Source organism: Oryza glaberrima, chromosome 4 (genome assembly GCF_000147395.1).
Source record: "Oryza glaberrima chromosome 4, OglaRS2, whole genome shotgun sequence".
Classification (NCBI taxonomy): domain Eukaryota; kingdom Viridiplantae; phylum Streptophyta; class Magnoliopsida; order Poales; family Poaceae; genus Oryza; species Oryza glaberrima.
This window is the reverse complement of record NC_068329.1, coordinates 18706349-18721868: the sequence shown is the minus strand read 5'-3', so window position 1 is coordinate 18721868 and position 15520 is coordinate 18706349. Positions and strand designations below refer to the sequence as shown.

At 42.8% G+C, this 15520-nt stretch overlaps 2 protein-coding genes across 6 annotated transcripts; one reads left to right on the top strand and one right to left on the bottom strand.

Annotated features, from left to right (window-relative positions):
• Nucleotides 1-2106: 2106 nt before the first annotated feature.
• Nucleotides 2107-7599, bottom strand: LOC127771242 (psbP domain-containing protein 2, chloroplastic). 3 transcript variants are annotated; one of them, XM_052297108.1, is made up of 6 exons: nucleotides 7142-7599; nucleotides 6832-6987; nucleotides 5046-6501; nucleotides 4799-4931; nucleotides 4544-4684; nucleotides 2123-2581 (listed from the first exon to the last, which is right to left on the bottom strand). In XM_052297108.1, exons 1-3 carry the CDS (start codon nucleotides 7496-7498, stop codon nucleotides 6250-6252), a joined length of 765 nt encoding a protein of 254 aa, XP_052153068.1. In that variant the 5' UTR covers nucleotides 7499-7599; the 3' UTR covers nucleotides 2123-2581; nucleotides 4544-4684; nucleotides 4799-4931; nucleotides 5046-6249. The 3 variants fall into 3 exon arrangements, with proteins under 3 accessions (XP_052153067.1, XP_052153069.1, XP_052153068.1); XM_052297107.1 differs by having other exon boundaries at nucleotides 2107-4684; XM_052297109.1 differs by lacking the exon at nucleotides 4799-4931 and having other exon boundaries at nucleotides 2107-4684.
• Nucleotides 7600-9650: 2051 nt separating this feature from the next.
• On the top strand, nucleotides 9651-14097 carry LOC127771241 (probable L-ascorbate peroxidase 7, chloroplastic). Of its 3 annotated transcripts, none has more exons than XM_052297106.1 (12): nucleotides 9651-10058; nucleotides 10163-10309; nucleotides 11407-11527; nucleotides 11613-11713; nucleotides 11832-11919; nucleotides 12240-12307; nucleotides 12404-12490; nucleotides 12987-13061; nucleotides 13150-13227; nucleotides 13355-13459; nucleotides 13660-13732; nucleotides 13813-14097. In XM_052297106.1, the coding sequence occupies exons 1-11, from the start codon at nucleotides 9882-9884 to the stop codon at nucleotides 13678-13680; spliced, it is 1068 nt and encodes a 355-aa protein (XP_052153066.1). In that variant the 5' UTR covers nucleotides 9651-9881; the 3' UTR covers nucleotides 13681-13732; nucleotides 13813-14097. The 3 variants fall into 3 exon arrangements, with proteins under 3 accessions (XP_052153066.1, XP_052153065.1, XP_052153064.1); XM_052297105.1 differs by having other exon boundaries at nucleotides 13660-13764; nucleotides 13871-14097; XM_052297104.1 differs by having other exon boundaries at nucleotides 9655-10058; nucleotides 13871-14097.
• The last annotated feature ends 1423 nt before the right edge of the window (nucleotides 14098-15520 follow it).

Sequence of the window (15520 nt, the reverse complement as noted above, 5' to 3'; positions counted from 1 at the left end):
GTGTCATAATGATTCATGCGATGCCTCTAAAAATACCAAATATGATTGAGTGATAAGATAGAGTAGAGAAGGAGAGATGATGAGTCACTCATAAATCAAGAGGCAACTTTCACATAAACTCCAAAAAGTGAGTGTGAGTATTTAAAGGTGTTGGTATTTGTGTATTAGAGGTGCAATATTTCTATACGTTGCCTCTTAATTTATGAGTGAGTGACATTGATAAATTTAGAGATACTGATCACATCTATTATAGCACTTGCTATCACTCCACAGCTCGCCAACCAAAGTGAGCACTTTAGTGACTTTAGGGCTTGTTTAATTCGCGAAAAGAAAATTTTTTGGGTATCACATCGGATGTTTGACCGGATGTCGGAAGGGGTTTCCGGACACTAATAAAAAAACTAATTTCTTAACTCGCCTGGAAACCGCGAGACGAATCTTTTGAGCGCTATTAATCTGTCATTAGCATATGTGGGTTACTGTAGCATTTATGGCTAATCATAGACTAATTAGGCTCAATAGATTTGTCTCATGATTTTCCCCCTAACTGTGCAATTAGTTTTTTAATCTATATTTAATGCTCTATGCCTATGTCCAAAGATTCGATACGATGTTTTTGGGGAAATTTTTTAGGTACTAAACCAGGCCTTAGTGAGGACATTTCAGACCTTTCACATCAATTGTAAATCTCTCCAAAGATTTCAAATTGAGCTCTATTTGGGACAGATAGAGTAGTTAATATTCACGTGGCAAATGTCGTGTGTACTCTTAAAGTGTAAATAATACAAACTCTGTTATTATTAAGTTGTTTTACCCCTTTGCTACAATGACTTGCATTTTGTAACACAAGGAGTAGATTAAAATAGTGCTTGTGTAGTTTAGTGGGCTTAAATTTTCGATTCATCAGTAGTGTCTATATTAGATAAAAACAGACATGCTTAAGATGTTTTGGCGTTGTGTTTGTACCATTATTTTCTGTTAGTACAATGAGGCAGGGCTACTAACTTTTGTATTTGATCTCTCCTTTTCTGTAGTAGCAACCATACAAAGTTTTGTTGAATATTAGCTCTTCCCTTATACTGTTGCTTAGAGATGAGTGACATACTTTGTGTTTAATGCTAAACTTTTTGCTTAGAGATCAAACAACGAATTTCCATAAACAAAAACTTGCCAAAGGCTTTAATTAGTTGTGAGTTCAAGAGTTTTTATACGCCTCCCCTATCATGCACAATACGTGAACGAACAAAATTTGTCTTCACTTGTATGACTAGCATTGGTAGCTAAGGGCATCCATAATGTGAGACACTCCTAGAGTGTCCTCACCAATAGGAAACTCAGCTCGCAATGGGAGGTATCTCTGGATGGGCTTCTCAAAATCTGAAGCAACCCGATAAGAGTACTATAGCCCACAATGGGTGTCTTGGCCCAAAGTAGCCCCAGATGAAAAATCCCCAAATACCCCTCTTTTCTTCTGCCGCTTCTTCCTTCTCTTTTCTTTCTCTTTTCTTCCGCCGCTTCTTCTCGCTTCTTCTTCTCGCCCTCGTCGCCCATCTCGCCGCCGCCGCCACCTCCCTCCTCTCTCCCCCGCTCGCCGCCGCCGCTCTCCCCCGCCGCTCGCCGCCGCCGCCGCCACCTCCCTCCTCTCTACCGTTGCTCTCTTATCTTCTCTCGCGTCTTCTCGTCTCCTCCGCCTCCTCTCTCATCCCCGATGCCAGGAGGCATCCCCGCCCCACCCTGCCGCCGGCATCGAAGTGGCGGCATCGACGGCGCGCGGCGAGCGGCGAGCGGCGCACGGCTATCCCTCCGCCCGTCGCCGCCTCTCTCCCTCCGCAAGGCGAGCAGGACACAGGGCGGGGTGGCCGACGGCGGATGGCGGGCGGCGGCGGGCCTCGGCGCCGTCCCGGATTTGCTTGCTCTTCTTTCTTCCTTCCCAATCTGGATTTGCTTGGATGTGGTCTGCATGCAGTGCGGCGATTCGTCCGGCGGCGACTCCGGCTCTGCCCTGAGTGCACGCACACGCCTTGCCCCTGCGCCGCGTCGTCCTCATCCCCTTCCTCCGGCCAAGGGTGGAATAGGAATATGAGCTGGGGAACCGGTGCCCATAGGAGCCCGTCGCCCCCCAATGGGTCTCTCGGCTGCGTCGCTCCGCCAAAAAGCGGCGAGAGGCGCGTCCCTCAGCCAGGGGTCGCGTCGCATCATGGGGAGGTGGCTCGGACGGAAAAGCGAACGACGTAGGGTGAGGGGACGAGCTGAAGACACCCATTGCTGATGCTCTAACTATACAGATACAAAATTGCCTAAAATGTGATGAGTTGTTTTATGTCAGCACAGTTGAGCATGTTCGATTGCTACAAATTTAATTGCATTTATGCTGCTGGTACAGTATATAGAAAAATAGAAATAAAGATTTACTAACATATGGGCACGCACATTGCTTCATATTCAAACGTGGTGGGCCACCCGCGAAGCCATCTCCGTTGACTGGGCGAATAGAATATCCGCTGGTGCAAATATTTTTCCCCAAAATTGGATGCGGCTTGTATTATTATTGCAGCGTCCACACGTAGGCACGTAGCTGTTGCTGTCACAGAAACATCCAAAAGTAGCCTTTGAAATGTCAAGTGCTACGTAAGCTAAGAAAATTGAGCACGTTTCTTTCAGCGGAAGAATACTCCTTCACCTTCTCCAGAACAATAATGGTACAGTCAAGCCCCTTCACGTATTGGGTAAGGTAATGACGTACTGGTAATGTTATGATTATATGAAATGTACGTACTAATACGTACAAATCCCTACATCAAATTAGTGCCTTTATAAAGTATTATACTATCACTAAAAATAATTTGAAACGTTTGGTATGAAAGGTAAATCAATAATTTAATAATACAATTATTAGGGATAACTTTATTATTTATGTTTTTTCTAGCTAGATCGATATGTGGTAATCCATTGCACTAGCATCACTCATATTCCATCTAAAAAGCCAAAAGAAAAAAATATTTAGTCACTACTAAATGACGATCATACCTATCCACATATTTTTTTAAAAAATAGTGTCCTATGTTTCTACTACAGATGCTAGTATAAGTAGATCTGAACTTTTTGATCAAATGAGATAATCGATTGGTTTCTATTAACAATAGAGAGCACCGTATTGGAGCTCTTTTATTTATCTTTTTCTTTTTTAAAAAAAAAGTAAGCAGGAGCACTGCTGATTCCCGACATGCTATGATACCCCAGGGTGGGTAGGAGCGGGTACCTAGTTTACATATTATTGCCTAGTGGGAATGATGATTCATAAAACGGAATAAGTTTATAGATCTTTTATGCACCACTATAGTGCAGGGCTGAAAAAATGACTTGTACTATGCTGTTCTGTTCAGTAAATCAAGAACAAAAAGGAATATGGAAAAAAAAAATCTCAAGTTCATGCGTGCATACATAGTGAGACAGCAAGCAGAACGTACCGTGCTAGTGTTACTCGCTATGCTTAAGGCCTAGTTTAGTTCCCCAAATTTTTTTCCAAAAACATCACATCGAATCTTTGACACATGTATGAAGCATTAAATATAGATTTTTAAAAAAACTAATTGTACAATTAGGGAGGAAATCGCGAGACAAATCTTTTGAGCCTAATTAGTCCATGATTAGTCATAGGTACTACAGTGACCCACATGTGCTAATAACGGATTAATTAGGCTCAAAAGATACGTCTCACGGTTTCCAAGCGAGTTATGAAATTAGTTTTTTCATTCGTGTCCAAAAACCCCTTCCGACATCCAATCAAACATCCAACGTGACCACCTAAAAATTTTCTTTTCACGAACTAAATAGGCCCTAAGTCAGTTGCTTTCTGAAGTGAATGTGTGAACGCCAGTAGCTTGCTAGTATCAAGGAGCAACCGAATCATACGAATGGAAGAAGCAAATTGAATGTAGCCACTGGTGCAGAACGGGTGGACGCATCCCTTCCACATGATGCTGTCATGCTAACGTGCCAACATGTTAATCTTCGGCAGAAATTTTCTAGTGCTACTCTTAAAAGTGGCATCCGATTTCACATCTAGGAGGGGAACGACAGCGTGTCGCTTTCTTCTGGGAGTAAACAAGAGAGAACCCGTTGACTACTATCAAAAATAAAAATTGCAAAAGATTGCAGATTGCGGCACAGATGCCTTCTCATTCATGATCCATTTCCAGCCTGCACTTCGAACCAATATGGGGGATGGATCATGGATGCATGGTTGTTGGTGGCAACTTGCAACAGCATAACCACCCACAAACAGGCCAGATTGCCAGAATGTTGTGTACAGCCATCCTACTCGTGTGTGAAGCATGTGAATCTGCTTTTGTTTTTCATGCCTAAAAGGTGTCACAATGATCAAAACCTATTTTCGCATTCTTTTTTTTTTCCATGGATGATTTTGAATTTAGGCAGCCACTGGTAGCTTGTGTTTTCCCAAGTGAAAATGAAAGTAAACGTTCTTTAAGGAAGGAAGTAGATAAGTAAACGTTCTTTAAGGAAAGAAGTAGATAAGTCTTACTCCTTCTGAATTTCTCCCTGCCTTTTTATGGAAAAGGAGTATTCCTGGATGACTCTCTCATGGAGTCATGGAACGGTGGAAGATAGCACTGCATGCACCGATGCACGCTGTACCTGATCTGCTACTGAAGACCTGGTAATCCTGAAAACATATAAGAATTCAATGCAGTTATTTCAGCACTGCTCAATGCACTGTATTTTCCCAAGTGAAAATGAAAGTAAACTTTCTTTAAGGAAAGAAGTTGATAAGTCTTACGCCTTTTGAATTTCTCCCTGCCTTCTTATGGAAAAGGAGTATTCCTGGATGACTCTCTCATGGAACGGTGGAAGATAGCATTGCATGCATCTATGCACGCTGTACCTGATCTGCTACTGAAGACCTGGTAATCCTGAAAACATATAAGAATTCAATGCGGTTATTTCAGCACTGCTCAATACACTGTATTTTCCTAAGTGAAAATGAAAGTAAACTTTCTTTAAGGAAAGAAGTTGATAAGTCTTACTCTTTTCAACTTCCCTGCTTTGAAAAAAGAACATTCCCGAATGACTATCTCGTTGAACTCTGTTAGTATAGAATTGCATGCAGAGTGTAACCGATATGCTCATGAAGACCTGGTAATTCTGAAAGGATACAAGGATGCAATGCTGTTATTTTAGCACTCACAATGCACTGTATTTAGGATGCTCATCGATGGAAGCGTGCACCTTCAAGCGGAATAATTTCCTTATATGTGCAGCAACATCCATATTGTCTTGAATCTTGAAAATAGCATATCCTGCTTAAACAGACAACTGTACTCGGAGAACAGGGAAATTGTTTAGGAGGAATAGCCTTTTTAGCAGCATCAATTGACATATCACTCCTGTACAAGTTTGCAAGAAAACATAAATTTGAGTATCATTTACATACAACATATTGCTAAGAAGAATGGGTTTAGACGTACCTATGCAGTTGAAGAGATCAAAGTCATCAAACCATTCTGCAAAGGTTCATAATAACTCTACTAAAGACGTGTTGTCATGTTCCGTTCTAGTTCAGATGTCCTATGGCCTCTCCAATGTATTTGAGTAGGCTACTGCTGTTTTCAGCTTATACAGCTTTACAGAAACAACAAGTGCAACCGTAAGAAGCGCTTTTTAATATCCCAATTTCAAGCAGTTTGCAGGTCACAGAAGTCTTATTTGCTCACTGATTTGTCGAATCAAAACTTTAGTTGCAGTGCTCATTTTATCTGAATCAATCGAAGAACAGTTACCCAGATGAAGATTAAGATGGCTTTCTGATCTAATACTGATGGACAATGTCTCTCTTTTCTTCTCGCTATATTATGTCATGTGCAATGTCGGTTACAACGTTTAAATATAAGAAAGGACTTTGTATACAACATGAACCCCGAAAATATAGATAAATAATAGCATAGAAGCAACCGATATTTTACCACTTGAGTTACATTGGTTGTGATGCAAAAATGGGTTATTCAATGGAAGATTCCCTGGAATGTAGTATAAAACATGCTTCCATTTCCTTAAACAAAGGCTCCAAAGATGCTGAAATACTGATGACATATTTGGGAAACAGGTTATAATGTATTTCTAAAAATACCATATTAACACAAAGATACAGGCATTTCGATTAATGGTTGCAAAAGAACAATGTTATGGGAACAGACAAGAGAAAGGAATGCCTCTCCTGTTAAAAGAAAGCAACTATACAGAATCAAAAGAATGGAGAACTTGTTCAAGAACATTTCTAGTCTGGCTGTCCAAGGGCTTCTCCTGGCTATCCGAGTGGGCTATATTTAACAGATAGAGCTTCCTAGAAGCAACAAATGCAGCCGAAAATATCCTCTTCATCCCTCCCCTTGTACTATCCAGTAAGTATTCGATTTCATACACTGTCAGGCCATCATGGCCTGATCTCTCTTCAGCAGAAATAACCTCTGCAGATTTGGTGCTTTCCTGTATTAACGGAAAGGATTCAAACCAACTGTCGATACTAGCATTGAACTCCTCAAGTACAACTGATCCTTTACAGGCAATCATAAGCAAAACAATAAAATTAACTAAGTTGAGTTTTCACATAACTGTTTATTTACATATGCTACTGTCAATTTGTCACACAAGCTAAGCAACAATACAAGATGTATCACAGACCCCTATATGATAATTAATCAGCGTCCATCTAATCTAATTAGTAGTGCACTTCAAATGTGAAATCATGAAAAATCACTAGGAAATAGCATGGAGCTGACAAATTGCAATGTCCAAAAGGATCGTTCATGCATTTACCTTTTTCTTCTCAGCCTGAATCAGCCTTTCAGCGACAAATTGCGGTGTGCCAAACTCTGTCAGCGTCGATAGGCGGACGGGATTAACAACGATACCAATATTGTTACTCCCTTTCCCCTCCTGCTGAAAGAGCGCCGTCGCCCCGGCCTTCTCCACCTTCACCAAATCACGCCACAGAAACCTCAAAATTCACAGCTCCAATCCACACAATACCAGCGCATCAATTTCTACTGGATTGCACGATGCGTGCTCACGCAATTACCCTACGTTGCATTACCACATAGTTCAGAGTTCAGAGTGTTTTGCGTACCTTGGGCCACGAGACGGGCTTGAGCAGGGTGAAGCCCTCGTCCCGGTCAGTGTACCGCTCCAGTTCCAGTTCCAGTTCCAGCTCTCCCTCGCCCTCTCTCGCTTCTGCTTCATCGTCTTCCTTCGCGGATGCCACGGGGAGTTTCGGCGACGAGGCGGGGAACGGGGGGAGGGCGGCGAGGAGCAGCGAGGCGGCGGATGCCGCCCTCCTGGTGGTTAGCAGCGGAGGAGTGGTGGAGGAGGAGGAGGAGGAGGAGGCGCGCTTGGGCGCGACGGAGTGCGGTGGAGGCGGGCGCTGGGCGCGGCCGGCGGGACTCGGCGGCGGGCAGCGGCGGGGGCAGCCGACGACGAGCGGCATCGGTTTGTTGGTTGCTGTACGGTGCTCGTCGCCACCGGCGGCGGCTGCGCCTCCGCGCGTTATCGCCGTATGTGACACGTAGACACTGGCACACGTGGGCAACAGCCGGTTTGTCAATGGGCTGGGCCCATAGCGCTTTTCACCTTGTATTTACCTTATGGGCCAAAAGCTCTATGGGCCGGCTCAAGGCCTGCTGAAATGTTGGGTTAACTCATGGTTGACTTAGTCACAGCAACTATAGACTTATGGTGTGAACGTGGAGGTTGATATCTTTCCTAACAATGAACTGATAAAGAGGGAAAGATATTGCAATATACTCATATATAAGAAGTTGTAGTAATGTACATGATAGAGTTAGTTTACGTCAAACTCGTGTAAAACTAAACTATGAATACGGAAGAGCACCACGCCAAAGTCATCCGCATGTTGTAGAAAATAGTCATTTCCGTTGACCCCACCACTCTTTTGGAGTTGAAAATGACAACGCGTGTGAAAGCTCAGCAACGAGGAATAATCCAAAACCACCAAGCAAGCACGTAGGCCTCGTTCGGAAGTGCTTCGGACAAAGATGAAGTACTGCTACCTCAGTTTTAGGTTATAAAACATTCTAACATTACCTATATTTATAAAGATACTACATCCGTCCCATAAAAGTTACATTTCTAGCTAATTTAGGATAAAATAGTATGATTAAAAAATAACCACAATAACCTTATTTAATGAACCCACTGTATGCACACATTCCATATATACAAATGATCAAAAGGAAGTTTGAGAGAATAAACCCATATAATTAGCATACTTAACAAAATTACAAGCATTAGCAGCCCAAATTACGTGGGATGGAAGGAAACTTATATAGATAATCAATTGGTTAGGCCCAACATACTAGAAATACAATTTTTGTGGGACAAAACCTTAGAGCTAGAAATACATTTTTTATGGGACGGATGGAGTATTGATAAATCTAGACACACACATATATATCTAGATTTATTAACATATATATGAATGTGGTTAATATTAAAAAGTCTTATAATATAAAACGGAGGAAGTAACACATTAATGAAAAAATTATTAGCCTATAGTTAATTAAGTTAATTATTTTAAACTTTAAAAAGTAGATTTATTTGATATTTTAAAACAACTTTTGTATAAAATATTTCTATATTTAGCTGTTTTAAAAAATGCTAGAGAAACCCGATATAGGATCTGTTGTACTTCCTCCGTCGTAAAATATCTATAAAAATGCTACTTTGACTAACAAATATTAATAAAAATAAAATATTTTAAATAAAAAGAGCTGTGTATTATGATAATTTGTTTCAGGAGAATAGCCAATATGGTCCCTAAAGTTTCGCTTCTGGGTCATTTTAGTCCTTAATCTTTCTTATTGTCTAAACAAGTCCTTTAATTTTGTCACGTGGGCTGATATAGTCCTTGGTCCCACCAAAATCGCCACATGGACATGCCATGTCATATTCCTATGCAAAATCTATATGATTTGTCCAATTTACCCTTACATATATCATAGCAAAATAAAAAAATAAAAGGTTAAATGTAAGAGCAAAAGTATACCTCAAACGGTGAAAAAAAGGATGAGTATATTTTTTTCCTATGGTTATGTCTAATTCACCCTTATATTTATTTTTTTATGATATACGTAAGGGTAAATTGGACAATTCATCATAGATTTTACATGAATGATGACATGGCATATCCAAATGATGATTTTGGTGGACCCAATGACTATTCTAGGCCTTGTGATAAAGTTTAAGGATTTCTTTGGACCATTTAAAAGGTTAGGGACTAAACTGAACCTACGGAGAAACTTTATGGACTAAAGCAGCTATTCTCCCATTTGTTTCATAATAAATATAGTACCATCAATTTTACGTGATTAATATTTTTATTTTTTATTAATAGCTAAAATTAAAAATGCTTGACTTAACACTTAATATAACTGTACAACCGGACAATCGAACAACCGTGACGTGTCATCCTATCACGAGTACGACGAGTCACGGTCCAGCACGAGTGCACACACACTGCACCAGTCACCATTCTCAGTAGAGGTGTACTAGTAGACCGTATCACACGGCAGAAAACACCGCGCCGCCACCACCACCTGCGCCTCCCCTCCCCGGAAGCCGCCGGAAAGCCGCGCGGCCCACCACCACCACCGTCGCCGCTTCCGGCGCGGACTTTAAACCAAACCAAACCCCACTACTCCCCTGAGCACCAACGAACCGCGAAAAACCCCCTCGAAACCCAAGGCGGCGGGCGTGGTGGTGGACTGGACTTTTTTCACCTCACTCCGCCTCGTCCCCGCCCCAAAGGCCACGCTCCCCTCCCTCCCACCAACCCACCACCACCGTCACCCATGGCGGCCCAGCGACTCGCCGCCCTCCACGCTGCCGCGCCGTCGGCCTTCTCCTCCACCTCCTCCGCCTCGCACGGCCGCCCCGCGGCGCGATCCAGCACCACCGCTCTCCTCCCGGTGGCCCTCCCGCGCGCCGCCGCCACCCTCCGCGCCGCGCCTTCTCGGCTCCTCCCCCAGGTCCGTGTCGGCTCGGTCTTGGGTGGTGGTTGGGTTGGGGTTTGGGACGCCCTGGTTGTTTGTTGTTGTTGACTCGTGCTCTGGCTGTGTGTGTGTGATCGCAGGAGGCGAAGGCGGCGGGGAGCGGCAGGTCGGTGATGTGCATGGCGTCGGCGGCGTCGGCGGCGGTGGCGTCGGGCGCGGCGGAGCTGAAGGCCGCTCGCGAGGACATCAGGGAGCTCCTCAAGACGACGCACTGCCACCCCATCCTGGTATGATCTCGTCTCGTGTACACGCACCACGCGATGCGGCTTTGGTTGCTCCGAAACTTCTCCTTCATATCAGCATCACCATGTGGGAGATTTGATTCGGTAGCAGAGGAGCCATCTGGTCGATCGCCTTTGCAACCAAGGATTGCACATGAGAACAAACTCAGCTCGGAGACAGCGATGTTATGAGTTTGTGAACACACTGAATTTTCTCTCTGGAGACAGTGATGTCATGAATCTGTGAACACACTGAATATGCTCTCTGGAGCAATGCTGGAATTTAACATCACGAGGAAGTAATTTCATGACCAGCTTGCCTCTCAAATAGGATTTTGACCTCTAGAAATAGCGTATTGTCGTAAATCACCAATGTGTAACGACAGTTCAATTGTTAAGTCTGATCTCATCTGTACTGACGAGTAGGTTGCACATGTCACAAATGGCTTGTGAGAGTTAAGAGTTGTATTGAAAGTTTGAAACTATAAGTTCATTCATCACGTATCCTATCATCATTTGTTGTTTGTGGTGATAACTGATACTAACACTTGCAGCAGCTTTTCCCAGTGAGACTATCAAGTATCATGTGAGTTACTCTGTCCGTTCTCAAATATAAGTATTTCTAGCCAGAAATGCTTACATTTAGGAACGTAGGTCGTGCTTGTGTAAATTGTTAGGCTGTGTTCAATTAGTTATCAGATGGTACAAGTAAATTCTAAGGAATTAGGCAATATGAATGCGGCGTTGAATAATTAATGACAGCAGAACAACATTATCATAGCACTAGGACATAAGTCCAGTTCATTGGTTATTTCCATGCTATTTTACCTTCATATGGTCATGGCTATGATATGCCAGCTTGCTGAAGTTAAAGGTGTTAATAGGGCTGCCATTTATCCAAATAATCACCATTGACTGAACTTGTACAGTCGTACATTTTGAATTTGCAAATACTGAATGCAATGCAACGGGGGTAGACCACGGCACCATTTCCTATTGTTTAGTTCCATTCAAACACTTGCATGTGCACAATCAATTGGCTTCCTACTCCAGTTTCTCTATATCCACGGTGGTTAAAATGTTATTCCTTTGCCTGCATGAAGGTTCGTCTTGGATGGCATGATTCTGGTACGTATGACAAGAATATTAAAGAGTGGCCACAACGAGGTGGAGCTAATGGAAGCTTGAGATTTGATGTTGAGTTAAAACATGGAGCCAATGCTGGTAACATTACCTTTTCACGATTTCGTTTCCTTGTTGCTTGTAAGTGTACTTTCAGCAACTAAAAATCCTGATTGAATTATTGAAGGGCTGGTAAATGCTCTAAAGCTTGTCCAACCTATCAAGGACAAATACCCAAATATCTCATATGCGGATTTATTCCAGCTGGCAAGTGCTACAGCAATTGAGGTCTGATCCCCTCACGCCCCCAAAAAATAATGAAAAATGAAGTACCTAACTAGTCTGGTTTTAATGTACGAACACTATATTCTACCTTAATGATCCATTTTTGTCAAACTTGTACTAGGAAGCTGGTGGTCCAAAGATTCCAATGACATATGGACGGATTGATGTCACAGGTCCTGAGCAGTGTCCACCTGAGGGGAAGCTTCCCGGTTAGCAACTTATGTTTCACTGGATTTTCCAAAACACTAACATCTGTACTGATATCCTGTCTTGCTTACTTCAAAATTGTTCTTTTTAATTTTTAAATGTAAAGGTTCCTATGTACATTGTCTCTCATCAGCTTAATATATCAACCGACCTTATTTTTTTCCCTTGGAAAATTATGGGATAGTTTTTATTGCCACGCTAACAGGCATAAAACTGTTCTTACATATAGGGGTATTTAGGAAATATTGCACCAGCATCATACTCAATCCCTTAAAACTGATGCTTGCTAACTTTCAGTTATCCTTCCCTTTTGGTTGCTCAGATGCTGGCCCAAGTGCACCTGCGGATCACTTGAGGAAGGTATTTTACAGGATGGGTCTCGATGACAAGGTGTGCAAATGAGATTCTAGTTAACCAGATGTTTTCCCATTTGCTTTGTTTTATGTGATGTTGAGTTGCATGTGCCCCGCGATGCTGTGCCTACAGGAGATTGTTGTGCTGTCTGGAGCACATACACTTGGAAGGTCCAGACCTGAACGGAGTGGCTGGGGGAAACCAGAAACGAAATATACTGTATGTTCTTCTTATCTTTATTTTCTTATGTGAGAACCGAGTTTTGAGCATGATCTCAGTTCTATCCACTGTTTCAATGTATTTCCATGTTAAGTCTATCATTGCATATCATGTCATCATTTTTGCAACAAGGAGTCAAGGACCACTTAGTACTTCATGATGTTTTATGCTTTCAGTACTTAATGTCTCTGCTTAAATTACCCTTATTCCTCAGGAAAGAAACTACGTGTATTAATTTCAAGATGTGTACATAGCTACAGACTAGAGTAAATCAGAACTCCATACGTTTTAGATATTTTTCCTTGGCCTCTGCTCCGATGGTTTTGGCTGAAGGATGTACTTTTTGCTCACATAATCTCTATATATTCTCTGCAAAATATCGTGCCGCCTCTGCAACTCCATGAAGCAACATCAACTCCAAGTGCATTTGTCTTTATGGTTAGACTGGATTGGACAAATCTTGAGCTTTTTCACCTTTTTTTTCTTACTTTTTCAGAAGAATGGCCCTGGTGCACCTGGTGGGCAATCGTGGACAGCTGAATGGCTTAAGTTTGATAACAGTTATTTCAAGGTACGTGCCACTTTTCCCTTATTCTTCATGTCGGATGATTCATATGATTTTGCATGATGTGAGCTGGTGCCTGGTGGCAATACTGCAGGAGATAAAAGAGAAAAGAGATCAGGATCTCCTGGTCTTGCCTACAGATGCTGCATTATTTGAGGACCCAACATTCAAGGTGAATAATGCTTAAACTGTACTCTCACTTCTCGAAATAAACCAACCTCGTCCTAGGATATGTCAGGATCATTTGAAAATTGAAATAATTATTGAACTAACTGTCTGAGAATTCACCGCACATTCAGGTCTATGCAGAAAAATACGCAGAGGACCAAGAAGCATTCTTTAAAGACTATGCCGGAGCTCATGCTAAACTGAGCAATCTGGGTGCAAAATTCAATCCTCCTGAGGTGAGTGATAACATCTTGTCCTTAGTTTTCCTTTCCACAACACGCCACTCTTGACCGACTGGGCCACAGTTAGTAGAGATAGTTTATCCGACAAACCACTGCCAAGTTGTTTTTACCCCCGATGACTAGCGCCCAATCCTAGTCCGTGGTCCTTCTGTTGTGGCAAACTGAGAGTATGTGACTGTTTGGTTGTCCTGCAGGGATTCACGTTGGACGGTTAATGCGATGCGCATGAGCCAGATCGCTGAAGTGGCCAACCACTTTTACAGAAAGGTCTATATACTCCCCCATCCACCTCCCAATTTGTAGGTTCATGTCAGCTGTTCTACTTACTCGATACTGTGATTCAACAGAAGGTTCGCTCGGTTCTTGGCTAAAATGATTCCAATCTGCTATTTATCTTGCTCGTAGGATCAAGAGAGAAACACTACACAATCCAATTTCCTGCTCCAACGTTGTGTCATCATTCCAGATGAAGCTTTTCCTGACCACGAGTCATATTGGATTTGGAAACTGAGTATTCGAATAAAAAAACAGACTGGCTAGAGAGGCAAATTTGAGCCGAACTTGCGGACCAAATTCGATGAGAAACCAAAAAGAAAAACATTTTAATACTATTCTTTACTTATTATGCTTTACTCGTCCTGTCATTTTTTTAGCTGTACCAGCCAGATGCTCCCCCGACCACGGGGGCAGCAGATCTGCAGACTGCAGCACACACACCACAGGGGCCAGGGCACGAGTAAATTCCCGTTCGGCGAGTGCTCTTGGATTTTGTCCGCTACGGGCACGAAGAATCTTTTGATGCACTGCCGTGCCGTGCAGTGCTTGGGCCCATGGACCCGGTCCACAGTCCGCGCCACCGGGTACGGCCCACCGAGATCGGGAGCGCCGGAGTGGCTGCCTGGTGGGCGCCCACCGAGCCACCACCACGCAGGAGAGAGTCTACAGGGTTTTTGCTAACGGGACGCCATTAAGGGCAGCAGTGGATTGGATTAAGACATTGATTACTAGGCGTTCGTGAGTGATGGGGCATGGGGGCTATGCTATGACGCTGGGCAAGTGGTGGTCGCAGCGGCAGGGTCTCACGTGGTGGCCACGTGCCGGGTATCGAGGGAGCCCGCTGCTTTTGTGGTGGAGCGAGCCAAATGCCCAAAATTACAAACTTCAAAGAGCCTCTCCCCCCACGCTAGGCGCAGGTTCTCTCGTGTCTCCTGTCACTTTCCCGGTGATGGTAAGCGTGCTTACCGCTTCTCTCCCGCCCAAATTGACCCAAATCGATTTCGACTTCTTTTCTATCTACAGGGAAATGCTACTGCACAGCACTACTTGTATTACGGTACACTGCTGTAGTGCTGTAGGATTACCGTGTTTATATGTCCATGAACTGTGCGTATTGTTTACGGAGTAAATGCATTGCAAAGTCAGAAACGATTAGGATGCCATGTGCTGGTTTAATTAAACAACCATTGCGCAATTAGGAGTAGTTTTCAATCGGTTACAGCTTGTTGTGTTTTTTTTTTGTGTGTGTTTGACTATGACGAAGTAGAGATTTATGAATGCGAAAATAAGATTAGATCGTGCAACATATTAGTGTGAAAATAAAAGATGCTATGCATGCAACTATAATTATAAAGAGTGAAGATACCGACATTCACGTATGGTTCATTTTGTTCGAGGAAGCAAACCTTTACTACGAGGTGATCTATCGTAATTTTAATGGATAGTGACTACCGATTATTTGGTTGGTATACTAAGGTTGTCATTTGCAATTTTTTTTGCCACACCTTATTTAAAGTTCATGAGGTGTGGTGCCAAGAGAAAAGAGAGAATCTTACCACAAGTATAACTATAAACCAAAAAAGTAGTGATCAACTTGATCAAACTCGTTCAATATAAGATGTAGCAACCTTGGGCTACATGTGACATTGAACCTTACACAATGCATGTAGTGAATGTCGACGGAGGATATTTGTAGACTGGATATAGAGGGTATTGGGGTACGCTGGTACAAGGATCTACGTAATACGACATCAAGCAAACAGAAAACAGAGATTATAT